At 40.5% G+C, this 17868-nt stretch overlaps 1 protein-coding gene across 3 annotated transcripts in view; it reads right to left on the minus strand.

Moving 5' to 3' along the window:
• Positions 1-17548, minus strand: part of PRKG2 (protein kinase cGMP-dependent 2) — a 97464-nt gene extending 79916 nt beyond the window's left edge. Inside the window, exons 1-2 of one of the 3 annotated variants that reach the window (XM_033105262.1) lie at positions 17433-17548; positions 3720-4193 (exon numbers count right to left, since the gene is read on the minus strand). In XM_033105262.1, coding sequence (XP_032961153.1) covers positions 3720-4180 — 461 coding nt within the window. In that variant the 5' untranslated portion in view covers positions 4181-4193; positions 17433-17548. Of the gene's footprint in view, positions 1-3719; positions 4194-17029; positions 17309-17432 lie in introns of those variants that run through there. The other 2 variants (XM_033105263.1, XM_033105261.1) reach the window with 2 other exon arrangements.
• Positions 17549-17868: the final 320 nt, after the last annotated feature.

A 17868-nucleotide genomic window follows, 5' to 3' on the forward strand; every position in this document is an offset into this window, starting at 1 on the left:
GCCTTTGATCACTGTGGCAAGGTCTAGGAACACTAGGATTGTAGAGGGGAAGAACTGGTTTCAAAGTCAAGAATCTCAGTTTCTAATCTTAAGTCTGCCATTTACCATGGCATGTTCTGCAACTCCCCTACACCTGTTTCTTCACTTCTCCAGTAAGTAGGGTAGCATGAAACAATCTCTCAGGTTCTCCTAGTCCTAAAGTCTTCTGGTGTTCACCATAATAAATGTAAATGGGAGTATTTGATATACTGCTGTGCTCTGATTCATCATAATTTATGATACTTCAGTGAGGCTGAGTACCTATAATAGAAACGGGCCACGTGTCCACAGAGTTGTATGCTTCTGAGCATCTAACATGGTCAGTGGGCACAAAGCCAAGTCACTACAGAATGCTGTCATATACTGCAGGAGGTTTAAAGCACCCTGGAATGATTCCACTTTGTGCCCTCCTCAATCCGACAGGCACAGTCTCATTTTCCAAGGCTTTTTCCTAAAACCAAACACAGGTCTCATTTTGTCTATAAAGTTGTCCCAAACTTCACTAGGTCATAATTCCTATCTCAGTGGTTAGTGGTTACCGTCAAAAACACATGACGTAGAACTTCAATATCCAATACAGTAGCCGTTAGACACAGGAGGCTATTTAATTTTAAAATTAATTAAAATGAAAAATTCAATTCCTCAGGGACCGTAGTCCCCTTTTCAGTGCTCAATAGCCACATTTTGCTATTGGTTTCCACATTGGACAACACAGATTACAGAACATTTCCATCCTTGCAGTAAGTTCTGTAGGGCAGCACTGAGTTACTACAGAACCTGATCTTAGAAAGTCAACCCTTGAATCTTGCAAGAGACAAATTTCAAGAGTTCCCCAGTGCCAGTAGAGCATACAAATTCCTCCCTATAAGTATATGTATAGTTTGAGCTTCTCCTTCAGGCCCTACAAGTGTACTTGGTGGGTGCAGGACAGCAAAGCGGGCATGAGCAGGCTGCCTGGCACTTGAGGGTCACCTGCCATCTACAGTATATTTGAGCATGGGGGCCTCCCCAAACTCACAGACTGCTGTGGCATGGGTGGTAGAGTTTCTGGCGCACTACTGAGTCTGAATCCTCAAATTTCGAATCTATCATTGCCCCAAGAGTTATTCTCTGGTTTCTGTCTGTACTTCATGTCTCTCTAATGTTGTTGATTGCAGGAGGGTGGAAAGTCTCCCCTCATTTTCATGCTCGCAGTGAAACAGTCATCAGAGACAGCCTTTTTGACAACAACAACAAAAAAAAACCTGAAAAGCCTTCTGGCTTCCTGATCCAGTGGGGAGGAGGACTTTATCCAAAACATAGTTGACACAGAGTAGTAGGAAAAAATTCAGTCAAAAATTTAACCAGGAAATTTTATAAAAGTTTATAAATAAAGCATGAGAACGTAAAAATAACCGAAGCGACCCTTTTGACTGATATCTTACACACTCTAATCTCTAGCAGGAACTGCTTGGAAAAGTAGCCAAACCAATGGATACTGACATCATCCTTTTATCAGTGAATGATGCTCTCATCTTTTTTTAATGTTCTAACTTCTAAAAAATTGTTTTTCATAGATTTTTTGACAGACTGTATGAAAGATATATGAAAACAACCCACATTTACTTATGGCTTTTCTCTAAAACTGAAACTATTTGAAAATGGAAAATTAATTGTGATATTGAGCACTTTATAAAAACTGGGAGATTAAAATCTCGGAATTGATGATGTCAGGTATCTGTGCTTAATCAGTTATTCTAGAGGGAAGGAGAGATATGACATCAACACAGACTTATACCCACGTGGCTTCAACAGCTACCATGTCTTTCCTCACCTGTGTCCCATTAACTACAGAGTGGTGGTCTGCCCCAGAAATTCTTTGCCTGCTTATAATAGAGTTAATAAAGAAATACAAAGGAATTTGCTTATCTTGGATTGTTCAGTTACCTAACACCAGGAGAATGGTCTTTTGCTGCAAGATGGACTTAAGATTTGGAACAAAATAATTGAGCATAATACTCACTCAAGAGGAGAAATCTGGTGAAATATGTAGGCAGAGGGTCAAAGAAGATGAATTGCTATTAAATTCTCTCACATTCTTTCTAGATATACAAGCTCATTGCTATTTGAAAGATATTTTGTGGTAAAGAAGATATTTTGCTTATTATAGATATATGGTAATATAATACATAATATGTAATATTGCTATGTGTGTATTTATCTCTGATATATCAACAGAGAATACTGGATGATGTGCAATTTTTGAAAAACAAGCATAAGTTTATAACATTTATAATTTCTGAATTTGCACCATTAAAAATAAGTAACTATTACCTTTGCAAAGGGAATAAATAAGACCTTTCTGAACCAACCAATAATAAAACTCTTGGCTTAAAAACTCTCTTCTGAATTCTAATATTCATCACATGTGTTTCAACCACAGAGTATTATCATTAATAATCCAGCATGACTTGTTTCCTTAACAAATATTTATTGATCATTCACTAAGTGTCAAGTACCGTCAACAAATTAATGAATTAAACCTCCCTTTATATCTGTTGTCAAAATTAATCACTATGTCAGATATTTTATCTTGATTGATATTACTTGTGTTGGTAAATAAATTAAATTTTTTTAAAAAATTTCACAAATCTTGCATTTTGCAAGAGAGATCCAGGCTCAGCCAAAACATTATCAAGGCAAAAGATTTAATTTCAATAAATAAATATTTACTCGTTTAAAAGTAAATGCAGAAAGGAGACCCTAACTCATGATGTTTCTAGTCAATCTTTCCTGGTTAAGAAATTCAAACTTGAGCCAGAAAGGAAATGTGTATACACATTTGGTAATATTGTGGTAAATATTTACATGTTCTTTTAAAAATCCTTATTTTTAAAATTAATTCTAGCTTTTAATTGTCACCTCTGCCTAAAACACCCTTTCTACCTAGTCTATGCTCCTTTCCCTCCTTTGGGTCTCAGTTAAAGGTCACCTCCTCAGCCAGGCCTCCACAATAATCCAATTCTGTTGCCTCTTTGCCCTTCTCTCCCCCTAATCCCAGACGCCACCCACTATACTGTTGGTTTCCTTTATATCATTTATCCCAATTAATAATTATACAATGCTTACTTGTTTCCATTCCCTGACAAAGGTTCTGTGTCTATATCTTCACTGATACATACTTAGCATTTAACATTGGTTGGAAGAAGGTAGTGCTCAATTTAAACTGTGGGATGAATGAATGAATTCACCCCGGTTGGAGGCTCTAGCTTATTCCTCTTTCATGACCCCTGCAGACTAAGGGCTAGGAAGTGGTCTTCATAATTCATTGTGATTTCTGTACACTTTTAAATCCATTCCTATGGAAAGAGAAAAGAACAGACTTCCTCAGAAAGCTACCTCTTCATTCCCTAGGATTTTCGAGATAATGGAAATGACTTGCATAAACTCAGCTCTTCAGTTGTACACAACACAAATCAAAGTCCAGGTAAAGTGTAATTCCTGCTTTAAAGAAAAGTTCTCCTTAGCAGGAGACCCTTTTGCAAAATATAACCATTTCAGAAGCTCCTCTATCCCCAAATCTGAAAGGTTGAAGATGCTATTCACCATTGAGAAGGCTTAATCAATATCACTCCAGTGTTTCATAATATTAAAGCCATCTGTAGTCGAAGGGGTTGGCTTTAATGATGGGAAATTCTTACCTGGAGTCCTTTCGAATTCTTGCTTTCTCAAATGAAAATTCAGGGGGTTTGTTGAGGTCATAAGTTCGGGTTGTTGGCTCAGCAGACACCCCAGCCTTTGCACCCCTTCTGCTGTGGAGAGAGACCAATCCCGAAGTCTTCCGGTGGACCTCAAGATGCACTTTTTCTGGAGAGGCCGGAAGCAGGCTTCCTCCCTGGATGTGCACCACATCCTGAAGCTTATTCAGCTGGATGCACTTGTTCTGGAGCTCCTCCGTGATCTCTGCGATGGCCACAGTCTGCTTCGATATCTGTTCCCGCAGCTCCTTCAAATGGTACTCCTGCTCCTGGAACTCAGCTTCCTTCCTCCTCAGCTCTCTCTCTAGCTCTGTCACCTTGTTCCGCAGGGCATCATTGGTGAGGTTCCCGGAGTGGCCATCTGGGTGCTTGGAATGTTTGGGTTTCATAGAACCATTTCCCATTTTGCTCAAGGACCTGAGAGAGGGCACAGAATTGGGAATTACCCAGTGGAGTTTCATGTCCCAACAGCCCCCACCACTCCTCTCATTCTGATCTGTTTCATAAATAAAAGCATAGCAGACATCATTGCTTCATAAGCACTATTTTCCCCACACTTCCAAAAGGAAAACTATTGATCCATTTCTTTTATCCCTCCATGAGGAGGAGTTAGCATTTGGTTTCATTGTTCCCTACCCCTTTCTTGGCACAAGTATCACACCTGAGTCTTTTGCACAAACATCCTGTGTTACCTGCTGCTCTCTGTGGTCATTCTCTCCAGACAGCTATCAAAAGCACCACAACAGAGCTACAATTTGGATGTCAGCATGGCAAAGATAAAATGCAAATGAGCAGCTACAGCAGCAGAGGTTTGGAAATGTCACAACTCTCACAGCTCCCTGTGCAATGACAATAGGAAACTTTCCCCACATTTGGAAAATAACACATCTGCATTCCTCGGGAGGAGGAGGCAGAGTTGGTGTTGCTTTATTAGCACTTTCTCCTGCCGTATGTACTTATTACGTTTTGCATTTCTGATAATGCTGCCTGTTTAAAACTTCTGGATTGTGGCTAGTAGAAGGTAGGACAGAGGTACAGGGATTCTTCCCCATCCTTTATTTTATATATTCTAAAGCCAAGGTTGTCCGAACAAGGATGACCGATGGTCCAAGGCTCCATTCTTTTCCTGTTAAGAATATCTTCAGTGTAAGCCCCAAAGTGGTTACTAATCCAGTGAGTCTCAAGAAATGATATGCAAATCAGGATTATTAGGAATGGTTTTAGTTGATTTAGAAACATTTTTTACTTCAATAGCTATGTATTTGTTTTAGTATTCATTAGAAATATAAATTATGGGCACCACAAAATTGTGATTTCATTGATATTACTGCTTAAATGGAGGTTAAATTCGGTATTTAGGTTTACTGAGTCAATTCAATTTATTTGTGAGAAAATAAATCACGTGTAGATAATAAGCATATAAGAGCAAAATCAAAAATCTCGAAAGGGTGAAGTTGGGAAGTGTCACTTTGATAAATTATGATCAGTTGAAGTCTTTTTAGGCTGCCTATTAAAACTTTATACTTTTGCATGTGCAGTTTTTGACAGCTATAACCCAAGAAGCATATAACACTTATAAATGAAGTTTGAATTACCTCTCATTATCTAATACCAGAAGAGATAAACGAAACTTTGAAGTTATATTAAGCCACACATTCTTGCCCCTCTCTCCCTCCAGACTGGAAATGCAGAGAGAAATGAGATGTTCAGACTGATTTCACTAGGCCCACTGGAATAATCATGACCTCTACAAAATAGGTATAGATGTAAAATAGCTTCTAAGTGCCAAACAAATGCAACCTAATAGCCAAGGCAGGTTGCCTAAGATGGATGGTACAAACAGAAAACAAATGTACTTTTAAAAGTAATCTTGCAATACTCAGATATTCTTCAGAGAAATCAGGTTTGAAGTAGTCATTAATAAACATTAGCCTCCAGATTATTGCCTTAATATATTGCAAAGATGTGGCATGTTTAACCTGTTGATTAGGCAGCATTTACTCTTTTAAGATACTAAGAATATCTACAAAGGTTGAGTAGACTAGAATTCAAAAAAGAGACTACAGAGGTGAGGGATTTCTGGTCAAGATGGCAAAATACGTAAATGCTGTGCTCACCTTCTCTCAGGACCACATCAATTACAACTAAACCACAGAACAACCATTATTGAAAATCACCTGAAGTCTAGCTGAAATGAAGCCCTACAACTACGGACATACAGAAGAAGCTACCTGGAGATGGCTAGGAGGGGCAGAGATGCAGAACAGGTCCACACCCATGTATGACCATTAAAAATAGCGAGGGATATCTTGGCTGTGAAGGTAGCCCTCCTGAGGACAAAGGGTCCCAGCCCCTCCACAGCCCAGGGTTTCAGTGCTAGGGAGAGAAGTCCCCATAACTTATGGCTATGAAAATCAGCAGAGTGAGACAAAGAATTGCTAGACTCCCAGACAATCCTCTTAAAGGGACTTTCTCACTGAGGAACTCACTTGCTCTGAGTTCCAGCGGTAGGGCATCAGTTCAAAAGGTTCCAGGGACATATGGGGAGGAACTGAGTTGCCTGGCTGCAGTTTGAGGGCTGGAGGGGTAGCACTGTCCTGGATGAAGGAGCTTGCAGAAACCATTGTTTCTTTGTTGAGCCCGGCCCACTCTCTTCATGCAGACAGAAGCAGATGCCATATCTGAGTCTCCATCAAACTGGACATCACTTTTTGTCTGCCCTATCCTAATGATTCCCTGGGACCATGCCCCACCCATTTTGGGGGCACACCTAAGCCTCTTCCAGTGGCTTTTCCATATAAATGGCCTGCCTTGGCTCATGTTGCAGATATTCCTAAAATCTCTCAAAGGTTCACAAAACTGACCAAGCAGCATCTGGCTTTGGCATGTCCCATAACTTTGGTTGAGTAGTCCTAAGCCCATCACTAGTGCACCTTGGCCTCTTAAGGCACCTCCAAGCATAGTGTAGGCGGTGGCCATCTCTGGATTACTTTGTGGCTCATGACAGTTGACCCAGAGCAGGGCACAGACTGCAGCTGAACTTGGCCTGCAGCAAGTTCTCTCCCAGGAGGCTCTGGGGCTGGCAGCCACAGTGGCCAACTTCAGACTGGGCTGGAGACTCAACCGTCCACCTCCAAGGATGACACACCCAAAGGGCAGACTGCTCAGGTACCAGACCCCTGCTCTGTAGAGTCAGCCCCTGCACAACTGCTCCTCCACTGTAGTCATGGCCAGTTCTCACAGCCAATCAGTGGGAGGGGCAATCCCTCCTATTGACATGCAAACAGCAATCAAGTCTCAGCTACAATAGTAGGACACATGCAACACACATAAGGGACACATCTGGAGCACCCGGCTCTGGTAACCAGGGAGACTGCACCACTGGGTCTCACAGGACACCTACTACATAAGGACACTTTACTAAGACCAGGAAGCATAGCAGTCCTACACAGAAACAAACAGGGAGGCAGCCAATGGGGAGACAAATAAACAGTTCCCAAACAAAAGAACAGAACTCCAGAAAAAGAACTAAACAAAATGGAGACAAGCAACCTATCACACACAGAGTTCCAAACACTGGTATAAGGATGTTCAATGATCTCAGGGAAAACTTCAACAAAGAGATAGGAAACATAAAAATGGGGTTAGAAAACATAAAAAAGAACCACTCAGAAATAAAGAATACAATAAATGAAATGAAGAATACATTAGAGGGAAACAACAGCATATTAGATGAAGCAGAGGATGGAACCAATGATTCAGAAGATAAAGTAGCAGAAAACACCCAATCAGAACAGCAAAAAAAACCAAACAAACAAACAAAAAAAATGAGGAGAGTTTAAGGGGCCTCTGGACAACATCAAGAATACCAACTCGCACTATAGGGACACTAGAAGGAGAAGAGAAAGAGCAAGGAATTGAAAACCTATTTGAAGAAATAATGATGCAAAACTTCCCTAACATAGTGAAGGAAATAGACATACAGGCCCAGGAAGCACAAAGTGTCTCAAACAAGATGAACCCACACCAAGACACATCATAATTAAAATGCCAAAGTTTAAAGGCAAAGAGAGACTCTTAAAAGCAGCAAGAGAAAACCAGTTAGTTACCTACAAGGGAGCTCCCATAAGACAATCAACTGATTTCTCAACAGAAATTTTGCAGGCCAGAAGGGATTGGCAGGAAACATTCAAAGTGATGAAAAGTAAGGACCTACAACCAAGATCACTCTACTTAGCAAAGCTATCATTTAGAATCAAAGAATAGATAAAGAGCTTCCCAGACAAGAAAAAGCTAAAGGAGTTCATCGCCACCAAACCAGTATTACAAGGAATGTGAGAGGGACTTCAAGACCAATAAATAAATAAATAAACAAATAAAAAAACAATAAATGGCAATAACTACATAAACATCAACAATTACTTTCAATGTAAATGTGTTAAATGCTCCAATCAAAACACAGGTTGGTTGAATAGCTGAATGGATAAGAAAACAAGACTCTTACATATGCTGCCTATAAGAGACTCACTTCAGATCAAAAGATACACACAAACTGAAAGTAAACGGATTCACCTAATTGGAATCCAAAACCTAATTGGATTCACTCTGCTTCCTGTACAAGACATTCCATTAAAATGGAAACAAACAAACAAAAAATCTGGGGTAGCAATACTTAGACCTTACAAAATTAGACTTTAAAACATGTGATAAAGAAGGCCCCAGTAATCCCACTTTTGGGTATTTATCCAAAAAAACCCAAATCACTACTTTGAGAGGATCTGTACATCAGTATATTCACTGCAGCATTGTTGACAATGGCCAAGACGTGAAGGCAGCCTGGGTGTCAGTCAATAGTGAATGGATAAAGAGGAGGTGGTACATATATATATACAATGGACTATTACCCGACCATGGATGGGAATGGGTTCTTACCGTCTGTGGTGGTATGAATGGACCTGGAGGGTATTGTGCTGAGTGGAGTATGTCAGACAGTGAAAGACAGATGCAACATGATTTCACTTATAAGTGGAATCTAAAGAACAAAGTAAACAACAAGCAAAACACAAAGAAACTCATAAATACAGAGAACAATTTGATGATTGCCAGATGGGAGGGAGTTTGAGGGTGGGTGAAAAAGGGGAGAGGATTAAGAAGTACAAATTGGTTGTTACACAGTAGTCATGGGGATGTAGGGTATAGCATAAGGAATATAGTCAATAATATTGCAATAACTATGTATGGTGTCGGATGTGTAGTAGATTTATTGGGGGTGATAGATGGGAAGGTGGTTGAGGGACAGGGTGAGAAAGGTGAGGGGATTAAGAAGTACAAATTGGTAGTTACAAGATAATCACGGGGATGTAGAGTAAAGCATAGGGAACATAGTCAATAATATGGTAATAACTATGTACCGTGCTAAGTGGGCACTAGACTAGTCTGAGGGATCACTTTTTAAATTATATAAATGTCTAACCACTATGCTGTACACCTGAAAGTAATATAAAATAATAAAGAATGTCAACTGTAACTAAAAAATATTAAAAGGGGGATAAAGGTGAAGGGGAATTAGAGGTTCAAATTCCCAGGTATAAAACAAATAAGTCTTAGGTATGTAATGTACAGCATAGTGAATATAGTCAGTAATATTATTATAGCATGACATGGTGTCAGATGGTTGCTGGACTTATCATGGTGATCACTTCTTTAGGTATATAAATGTTGAATAATTATGGTGTACACCTAAAACTAATGTAATGTGTATGTTAGCTATATTTTTAATAAAAATATTTAAGAAAAAGGAGATTAGAATTCAAAGAAGCAGCCCTGGTCATCTTTGTATCCCAAATAAACAATTGAGAAGATGTTAGATTGGGACCTAAGAATAAACCTGACTGAGATTCTGAAAGACAGGCATGAGAAGGGTGCCCCCAAAGGTATCTAAAATTAATGTGTGCACAAGCTTTTAACACGCAGCTGTGAGGCATCTTCTAGACGCACATTTTTGGTTTAAGGACAAGCATTCTTAAACCAAGGCAGGATGGAAAGAGCGGAGTGGTCAGAGGAAAAGAAATTGCCTTACAAAGAACAAAAGTGAGGACAAAACTTTAGAATCTAATATTAAACTAACAAGTCATTCTTTATTCATCGAACAATTGTTTACTAATATGTACTATTAATTGTTATAGCACCTGTCACGTCCTGTATCAGGGGCATAGCTCCAAATTTGCAGTCAAATTTGACACAGAAAACAGTTCTAACATACTAAATATGAAAAGGCTTAGAACCATTTTTGTTCTATGTTTGGTATTCGAAACATTCTGTACCAATCCAGTAATTTTACCAACCTGAAGCACAATTAAGTAGATGTTAACCTCTCCCAAAACATCAACTGTTCTCTGGTTTTATGAAGTCAGTTTGGAAGCTGTATAAATCTTTCAAGGTACTTAAAATTCCAAAGAGGGGTGAAACAAGAGTAGCTATCTCATCGTTCAAGTCACTAATTTAAGATATGCAAGTAAGTTACTGACTGGCTCAATACTAAGTCGGATTTCTTAGTTAGTTCACCCATTTAAATTGTGTTGTCCCTCAAGCCAAAGCTTCAAGTTATTGGCTTCATAAAACCCAACTGGCTTCACTCTGTTTCCTGTAATAGTCCCGAAGACAGATAAACTATTTCTTCAATATGTATTGCTAGCCACAAGGAGAACTGAACCACAGGACATTGCTCCATCAATCTAGCAACTATAGGTTATTAGAATCATTCTTAAAATCAGAAGGCAGCACCTAAAGCAATAAGAAATCAGCTTGGAGATAAAGATCAGAATTTCACATGAACAATGGAGGGTAGCTATCCAGGGTAGGAAAATAATGTGCCCTCTCCCGGCTATGAATTACTTAGAATCCTTGGTTTTCTAATCCAGATAGTGGATATAATTATATCCATCTAATAGGGTTATTAGGAAGATTTTGTTAGAAAGGCATCCTGAGCAATGTCTGGCATGTAGTAAGTACCAAGTAGCTCTTACATCATGTGACTAGACAAGGCACTTAGAGTCCTGATGTGAGGATATGCGCAGGGCGGATCATTGCTGCTTAGGACAGAAGTCTAATGAACTGGAAGTCTTCCAGATGGGTGGTCTTTAAAGATGCAAATTATTCCCCTGGAGGAGGAGGCTTTTACCGTGTCTGAATTATATCTTTGAGTAAGAAAAGAGGTCATTCTGAAACAAACAGACTGGGAAACCTTCCCTATTAAGGGAAGCCCACCAAAAGATGGAGATGAGAAACCTTTATGAATCACTCAGCCCACGTTCCAGGGCTACAAGGACTCTTCCTTTGTAATTCCCTCATGGAGCCTCTATCAATTTACAGGTATTGCAATGAGCTCCTTAATCCAAAAGGACCCACCTAATTATCTTTGAAGACAACAAAAACACGGTTCACTGTGAAAGCAGTGTTCTATGGCCTGGAACAGGAGAGAGGAATAGAACAAAAGGTGGCATTTAGCCAGAAGAGAGGAAACCTATATAAAATTATCAATTATTATTACATTAATTTAATCACTATTTAGGAAACGTCACCTACAAGAGGTAAGGAGAAAAGACTAAGCACAAGCAAAATTTACTGTGGAGGCTTTTGCAGATAGATTAACACCTGGCAACAACTGTGGGAGGAATTAGGCTTTTATGGTCTATTTTTCCTCCAGCCCTTAAGTAGTTGGAAACCAAAATCTTGGCTCTGATCTAGAAAATATCTATTTCTCTACCCATCTGGAGTCTGGTATATAAATATATAAATATATACACATCTATCTGTAAATATGGGAGATGGAATAGTGATGACTAAGTTTATAGACCCAGAGTCCCTATCAAGCATTTTCACTTAATACTTATTTGTCCTTGGGCATGATGTTGGGGTCGAGTGTCAATAATAGAAGAGAGAGATAGACACATAGATAGATCAACAAACAGATAAAATATGCTTGCGTGTCATTTAGAGCTGTTAGAGGGTTAAATAAGATAAACCATAATAATCATTTAGCACAGTGCTTGACAAATAGTGTATATATAATAAATATTAAATATAACTATTATTATTACTGTAACATTACCCAATAAAATAACTCGTCTTAGTAGAAAAACATATTGATCAAAAAATATGTACTAGACCAACACAATATTATAGGAAAACAAAGTCAGAATGCTGATACAACCAGACTTCGAGACTTGCTACAAAGCTATAATAATCAAGACAGTGTGGTATTGGTAAAAGAACAGACAAATGGATCAACGGTTTAGAATAGACCCACACAAATACAGTCAACTGACCTTTGAAAAAGGAGTAAAGGAAATTCAATGGAGAAAGTATAGTCCCTTTAGCAAACTGTATTGGAACAACTGGACATCCCATATGTAAAGAAAATAAAATGAATCTTGACACAGACTTTACATCTTTCACAAAACTTACTCAAAATGGATCAAAGACCCAGTGTAAAACAAAACTATAAAACTGCTATTAGACAATATAGGGGGAAATCTAAGTGATCTTGGATTTGGTGATATTTTTAGATAAAATACCAAAAGCATAATCCATGAAAAATTGATGGGTTGGACTTCATTAAAATTGAAAATGTCTACTCTACATACAGAATGAAACAACAGCCACAGACTAGGTGAATGTATTTGTAAAATACATATCTAATAAAGGACTAGTATCCAAAATACACAAATAACTCAACAATAAGAAAACAAATAACCAAGCTGAAAACTGGGCAAAGCTATAAACAGACACCTACTACAGAAGAAACACACATGTAAATAAAGATATGAAAAGATGGTCAACATCATATGTCATCAGGTAATCTCAAATTAAGACAACGAGATATAATTACATACCTATTAGAATGGCAGAAATCCAAAACACTGACACCACTAAATGCTGGAGGGGATAATAAACAGCAGGAATTCTCATTCATTGCTAGTGGAAATGTGAAATGATACGGCCACTTTGGAAGATAATTTGGCAGTTTCTTACAAAGCTAAATAATCATATGATCCAGCAATTATGCTCCTTGGAATTTATCCAACTGCTATGAAACCACATGTCCACACCGAAACCTACACATGGATGTTTATAGCAGCTTTATTCATAAGTGCCAAACCTTAGAAGCAATGAAGATGTCCTTCAAATGGATGGATGGATAAACAAACTGTGGTATATCCAGACAATGAAATATTATTCTGTGATGAAAACTAATAATTATAAAACCATGAAAAGACATGGAGGAACTTTAAATGCATATTACTAAGCGAAAGAAGCCAATCTGAAAAACCTACATTCTGTATGATTCCATCTATATAACATTCTGGAGATACCAAAACTTGGTGACAGTTAAAAAAAAAAAAATCAGTGGTTGTGAGGGACTTGCAGAGAGGGAGTAAAGAACGAATAGGTGGAACATAGGGCAATTTTAGGGCAATGAAACTATTCTGTGTAACACTATAATGATGGATACATGTCATTATACATTTGTCTAAACCCATGGAATGTGCAACACAAAGAATGAACCCTACTGTAAACTATGTACTTTAGTTAAGAATAATGTATCAGTATTGGTTCAATTGTAACAAATGTACCACACTGATGCAGGATGTTAAGAATACGGGAAAGGGCTGAGGTAAGGGGAGTATATGGAAACTCTGTACTTTTTACCTAATTTTTCTGTAAACATAAAACTGCTCTAAAAAATAAAGCCTATTAATTAAAGAGATATACTAAGGAATGAATGCAAGAGAGTTGATAGCACATCCAGGGAACAGGCTGAAATGCATGATGGGTAAAGCCGAGTGATGAGAAACGAGCCTGAAAAAGTAAGATACTGGAGTAAGATACTGAAAAACTTCATATGCTATGTTATGGTATCTGGATTTTAGTGTAGGTCAAGTTTCTTTCAAGTTGTATGGTCATATTTGTCCTCTAGAAAAATAATTTTCTTGGCAATAAATATGGAATGGAATGAAAAGAGTTTAGAGGAAGAAAAACTAAGTAAAAGGCTATTGCACCAAGTCAACTAAGAGGTAATGAGAACAGGATTAATACCGGAGTCCCAACCTTAGTCAAATGTGTTGAACTTCTCGAACTCAAGAAAAAATGTATCATCTCCAGTAACCAGAAGAGAAAAACATTATCATAGGGGATTAGGTAAAAGTTATGGCTATAGGTAACTGCAATTTCTTTCCCTTCAACAAATCATGAAAAGTAGAATAGATTCTTTTTCATGATATGGGGCAGTTTAGCCTAAAACTAGAGGAGTGAATGATATAGGCCTTTATAGTCTTCTAGGCATACATGAAACTTATGCATTTGGTGTTAACCTTAACTTTGTTTCACCCAAGTCATTTTAGAAAACAATTAACCATCATTGAATATATAAATCACTGCTTCTCCTCCCAGAGGTAAACCACACAGAGAAGTCCATGTGAGAAACAGCGCAATTCCATATGAATGCCACAATTGAAAGCATCTGTCCATCTGCTCTTGTGACTGTTGACCTGAGGCTTAGTTTTGAATCTACTGCTTGGTTTCTCAGTCCACATCATCTTAATTGAAAAAGTAATCTTCTCTTGTCAGTCATGCAAGCTTCTTATTGTACCAGTTTCAGCTATTCCAGAGGTTGAGTATCTCTTTGAAGTGCCCCTCCCCACAGCAGAATGGTCACAGTAAATTTTATAAACACCACATAACTTATATTTTCACTGCCAGATTTGGTGGCATTCCATCCAACTAGTTTTGGTTGATACCATATCAGATAAACAGTTAAAAACACAGAAATGTGATTTTATAGCTGTAGGTCAGGAGATTGTAGCTTATAGAATTTGAGTGGTAAAAAGGAGAAATAAAGATTTTGAAGGTTCCATTGTGGCCCCTGGGTAACAGGTGATGTCATTAAGCAAACTGAGGAGCAGATTTGAGGGATAAGACAGTGAGTTTAATTTTGAACACGCTCAGTTTGAGGGACCCAGGGAAACTTCAGAGTAGAGGTGTTCAGTAGGCAGTGAGAAATGAGGGATCAGGAAATTAGAAGAGGGGAACTGAAGATATTTAGTGATCACTGACATGGAAATAGAAGCTCAGGAAGTGGATGAAGGTGCCAGGAGATTGGCAATTAGGAGAGGAACAGTATCTAGGCCTATATGAAGTCTGAAAGAAAAACTAGAGGTAGGGTAAGAAGAAGCTATTGCTTTGATAAAAGTGAGAGAGGATATGGAGGGATTCATAATAAAAGACAAGGATGGCGGGAGGAATACTGCAGCGGCAGAATCTCTAAATGTGGTAATTACATGGGTGTAAACAAGAGGAGAGTCAAAAGCGTTTCCCATGTTTTGATCTAGGAAGGCTTGGAAGAAGATAGTACTATGAGCTCAGTGACCGTGACGCTGACCAAAGTCAGGGGGAAGGGCGCACTTTCTGGAGATGATCAGGAGGTGGCATGTTGAGTAGTGTGTGGTGCCTGTGGGTCATCAAGCTGGAAATGTCTAGCAGACAGTAGCAAAGAAGAAAGGTCAAGGCAAGAGACCTCTTCACAGAGGTAAGAATTGAAGTCCCAGATGAGATCTCTACGCGACAAAAGAAAGGAATGTCTCCATTGTCATGTATGGACATTTAGATAATAAATACCTGTGGATATTATTTATAGGTGAATATGAGGAGAAGCAAATAACAAATACGGTGAAAGAAGTGTACAAATAAGAGATCTAGGAGAAGTATCACAGAGGCCACGAAGGTAGGATTTTCCAGAATGAAGCGGGTTGCAGTTCACATTCCACAGACAGATCAAAGCAAACGGGATCGGAGGGGAAAGCACTGATTTTTGCCTTTCGTGCAAAAGTCAGGATAGACATTTGATTACAAAGGACCATGGAAAGAGAAGGTGCTGGGAGTAGGGAGCTCAGGATGGTATCAGGGTTCATGAAATGGATTTTTAGAATAGTGGGAACCTGACGGTTATTGGTAAACTCAGAATAATGAACCAATGAAGACAGAGAAAATAAAAACATGGGAAAAGAGGGGATAATTGATAGGGGAGAATAGTCTAGAGGAAGCAAGACAATATGGGATCAACAGACTTGGGCAAAATCCAGGCAGTAAATGCCTTCATTGTGAGACAAATTAGCCTCACGTGTAAGAATTTCAGAGGCGTGAAGTATTTCACATAAAAGAGAAAAATCTCTGTGCATCATCTTTTTATGTCCTTTATTCTTAGGTGCACAATGTTCCAATGAGGAGAATAGCCTTCAGTTCTCCAAAGAGAATTCTCCACCATAGTAGCTCCTCCTGTGCAAAAGTAAACAGGAGTACTGGCAGCAGACATTGTATGTAAGTGGGATGATAACCTTAGCGAGGCATTAAATAGACGCTTGCAAAGAAAAGAGACAGTAATTTCTAATGAACTGGGGCGGGGCAGGTGTATGGTTTCTCTCTTCCTTTATGAGAAAAAAAAAAAATCCCTGGGAACTTTGAGAACAAAATGAAGGTAAGGAAACCAAGGAGTTTGTCAGACCTTTCTACCTGTTAATGCTGCCTGCGTTGTTTCTTTCTATTCTAAACCCTGGTCTCAACTGCTTTGGATTTGCACTCGAGTTCTTCCCAAACTGGAACCCATTGATTTTTCTCTCATCCCCGAAGTGGCTGAGGTATTGTTTTTGTTTGCTCTTGTTTCTTCATCACCGGGAAATACAGAGCAAAAGACGTGAAAGCGCCTTACGGTGCAGAGAGTGCCTCAGTACACCCACACAACTTTACAAGGACTCCTAAAGTCCTTGCCAGTGTATTGGTCTCCTAGCAGCTCCCCGAAGCCTGGCGAAGCGGAGCCGGGCGCGCACGCCCTGACAGCAGCGCCAAGCCCCCAGCCAGGGCTGCTCCAGGCTAAAGGCGTGAGAACCCTGAGGAATCCCCACTGGAGATGAGCTCCCCACCCCCGCTCCCCCGCACCCCCCACTCTCCCGCACTCCCACCACTAGCCGAGCTGTTTAAAATCAAGCAGCTTTCCTCTGGCTCCGGGAGCTCGCGAAACGCTGTCACACCGAGCGAACGCAATGTGTGCACAAGTCCACAGCAAACAGCACACGCACAAGACCAGCTGGGTGTGGAACGGAGGAGCACAACGTGCAACGCGCGCACAGCATGCACAGGCGCGCACCCCGACCTCATCCCTCCCAGCGCACCCCCTGCGCCCAAGCCCCCCACCCTGGAACCTCACCAGACAGCCGGGTAACTTTCCAGGTGCGCAGCTTGTCACCCCGGCGCGGCCGCCCCTGCGTCTCCGCGTACTCTCCCACGCCGCCCTCGCCAGCCGCCTGCAGCGCAGGTCAGCTCAGCCTTCCTGGGCGGTGAGCCGCCGACCCGGGGCTGCGGGCGCCGCGGCTCGGGCTCCTAGGAGCTGCGGGTGCAGGCGAGCGCGCTGCGGGCAGAAGCTGCGGCGTCGGTGCTGCCGCCCAGCTCCACCGCGGGGGCCGGTGCAGAGGAGACACGCAGGGAGGGAGGGAGGGAAGCAGGGAGGAGAGGAGGAGAAGGAGGGGGGGCGGGGGTCAGCCGGGGCAATGGTGTGGAAGAGCAGGGAACCGTCCTCACTAAAAGTGGGGTCACCGGCGCGCGCACCTTTACTGCCGAGACCAGCCGGCGGCGACAACCGCAGTGTGCACTTTATACCGTACACCTTCCAGAGTGCAGCAACTTAAGTAGGGAGATAACATCGTGGTTGTAAGCATTTTTTTTCCATGTTGTTATTATTTCTATTTCAAGTGTGTGAGACGAGGGGAGAGGAAAGTTCAGGGAGGCGTTCCTCTCTTCCGTCCCCTCCCTTTTCCCCACCCCTCCAGTCTATTTTCCCTGCAGGCTCTCTTCCACCTCGCTTTCCTTCCCAGAGCGCAAACTGGAGCACGTATCCTGGACGTGCTGTCTTCTGTCACACCAGTGCCCTTCTGGAAGACACGTGACCCCAGAGCAGCTTGGCGATGCCCTCTTCCTAGACTCCGAAGCTGTAACTTGCATCCAGTTTGCCGCCAATGCACGTGATGCTGGGGGCAGTGGTTTG

The sequence above is a fragment of the Rhinolophus ferrumequinum genome, chromosome 5 (genome assembly GCF_004115265.2).
Source record: "Rhinolophus ferrumequinum isolate MPI-CBG mRhiFer1 chromosome 5, mRhiFer1_v1.p, whole genome shotgun sequence".
Classification (NCBI taxonomy): Eukaryota; Metazoa; Chordata; class Mammalia; order Chiroptera; family Rhinolophidae; genus Rhinolophus; species Rhinolophus ferrumequinum.